General features: G+C 45.5%; 1 protein-coding gene across 1 annotated transcript in view; it reads right to left on the bottom strand.

The window, feature by feature from the left end:
- Positions 1 to 2,607, bottom strand: part of slit3 (slit homolog 3 (Drosophila)) — a 222,596-nt gene that overhangs the window by 25,811 nt on the left and 194,178 nt on the right. The window contains 1 exon segment of the mRNA XM_017307210.1: positions 1,770 to 1,933. Within this exon segment, the coding sequence (XP_017162699.1) occupies positions 1,770 to 1,933 (164 nt within the window).

Raw genomic sequence — 2,607 nt, 5'->3', positions numbered from 1 at the left:
GTGTGTGTGTCTCTGTGTGTGTGTGTGTGTGTGTGTGTGTGTTGGTGACGGGTGTAAAACTCTCGGTGTCCTGCTGCATCAGGACCAGGTGCTTTTATTGTCTGTACATCTGCAGATGAAGGTTAAATGTTCTATAAGTAGTAATTAATGTCTGTATCTGTGAAGCTAACTGAAGCTAACTAATGCTAACTAAAGCTAACTGAAGCTAACTGAAGCTAACTAAAGCTAACTGAAGCTAACTAAAGCTAACTGAAGCTAACTAAAGCTAACTAATGCTAACTAAAGCTAACTGAAGCTAACTGAAGCACAGCTGCTCCAGACAAGCAGAAGGAGCCGCTGTAGTTTGATAAATTCTCTGTCGCGTTCGGCACATTTGCTTCTTAAGGCGTTGTGGTTGTAATGATTCACACAAACAGGCTGATTGCAATCACTCAGCCTCTGATAAAAGGCTCAGAGATGAAAGCTGCTGTTGCTCTTGGCGTTGGGTCGCAGCACGGCCCTGGTGGAGAACGCGAGCCGCCCAGCCGCCGCCCCAAACGTGCAACAGCCCAGTGAAAACCATAATGAAGGATAATGAGAGCTGCAAGCCGGCCAATCACAACACGACTGGAACTGGAGTTTAATCTAAAAACGGAAAGCTGACAGCCTCCATGTTGTGTTTGAAACTCCATTATGTGAATGAGACACTCAGGACAAACATCGCTCCGTTTGGTCGTCGTGGTTTTATAGTCAAGCTGATCTCTAAATGTGGGAGAAACGAGCGCTTCCGGCCGACGAGGGCGCCGTCTGTGAAGGCGAGTCTGAGCTGCAGCGTGGCGCTCCGGAGACCAGGGCAGCTGCCGCCTGCGGCTGACTCACGCTAATCGAACTAACATCTCAATATGCGCTAAATATCTTCTCACAAATTCAATTAACTTTACCTTTCCCCCGGCTGCATCTGGACACCTTAACGGCCGTTTCAGCTCGCTAAAAATAGACCCGGTGTGTGTGTGTGCGTGTGTGTGTGTGTGCGTGTGTGTGTGTGTGTGTGTGTGTGTGTGGAGCACACCGTGGTGGTCAGTGTGTTTGTCTTCAGACCTCTGACTGTTGGTTCGGAGCCAGAGAACAATCGATTTCATGTTGCTGCTGATCCAGATCTGTGATTTCTACGACCTGAGCCATGAAACAAAGGTCAGACAAAACGCCTCATTTTCACTTTGCATTAAGGATTTACCGCGCTCCTCCTTCATGGCATTACGTTTTATTTTAGTGGGATTCGATGGATGTAAGGTTGGACATTAGGCTGGGCTGATTTAAGGGCTCAAAGTGGGACGGATTTATGAGAAGGTCTGAGAAAAGCTCCCAAAAAATCTCCAAAACCATTTCCTGGAAACGGAAACAGGAAGTTAGAAAAGTCTCACCTTCTACAAGAGGAATTTAAATTAAAATCAGTTACATTTAATTTCCCTTTGAGGCCGATAAAGTATTTCTGATGTGAAATTCATCAAACAACAAAAGCTGACGAGCAGAGACAGGGACGGATGGATGTTTGGTTGGATCAGATTTTCGGCTCTTAAAAGTTTTTAGTCTCTGGAGATTCTTGGAAACTTTTACTTCATGTTTGACTTTCATACCATTTAATGAGAAAAGTCCAGGTTTCCTCCCTGAAGCGTTTCAGGCTAGCAGCATAATTAGCATTAGCACAATTAACATCATTAGCATTAACACCATTCTCATAATTAGCAACGTTAACATTAGCAGCTTTAGCATTAGCATGCCTGGTGTCTGACCGTCGCAGGTGAAGTCGGGTGTGGCTACGTCCTGGATGGGGATCTCCTTCAGGAAGCCGGGCCTCTGGCACCGCGGGTTCCCGCTCACCACCCGGGTCTTCTTCAGCCACTGGCCAAGCCAGGCCAGGTGGCAGTCGCACAGGTACGGGTTGGACAGCAGGTTACTGTGGATGGGAAGGGGTCAGAGGTCAGGGAAAAACTCAACTTGATTCCATCCACAGCTCCAGTCAGAAATAACATCCCATAATAGATAGATTAGCTCATAAAGTTTGGATGTGCAAACATAAAAGCATCAGAGAGAAGAGAGGGAAGGTTGTGTTTTATTTTCATCCATTCGGAGGAGAATGGAAGTGAAAGCAAAGGTCATCTGCTCCGTTTGTCCTCCCCTCATCGCCTCTTTCTCTTTGTTTCTGTTTCTAAACACGGAAAAATTTACACATCTCCACCAACTGATTCTCATTAACTGTGAATTTCCTGTCAGCTTTCCTCTGATAGCGATACAGAAGGAAAGCCAACCAGCCAATCATGTCTGGTTGCTAGGGAAACAATAACAAACATTTGGCCAATCAGCATCGCTGGAATTACTGTCTGGGTTATTCAGAAATTCACCCTGCCATAGAAAATGAGGGAAGTTTTGGGTTGTCATAAAGTTTTCCAGATGGCTACGCCCTCTGTTTCATTAGCATTAGCTTCCATTTTGTTTTGTTCAGCTGCAGATGTTTTAATCAGGTATGAACTTTACTGGGTTTATGTGATACTTCTGTTGCTGTGGTTAGCATTAAGCTACTCCTGCTGTAGTTAGCATGAAGCTAGTCCTGCTGTAGTTAGCATGAAGCTA

Source organism: Poecilia reticulata, linkage group LG10 (assembly GCF_000633615.1).
Source record: "Poecilia reticulata strain Guanapo linkage group LG10, Guppy_female_1.0+MT, whole genome shotgun sequence".
Lineage (NCBI taxonomy): Eukaryota > Metazoa > Chordata > Actinopteri > Cyprinodontiformes > Poeciliidae > Poecilia > Poecilia reticulata.
Note: the sequence above shows the minus strand (reverse complement) of the source record. Positions and strands in the feature narration are given on the sequence as shown.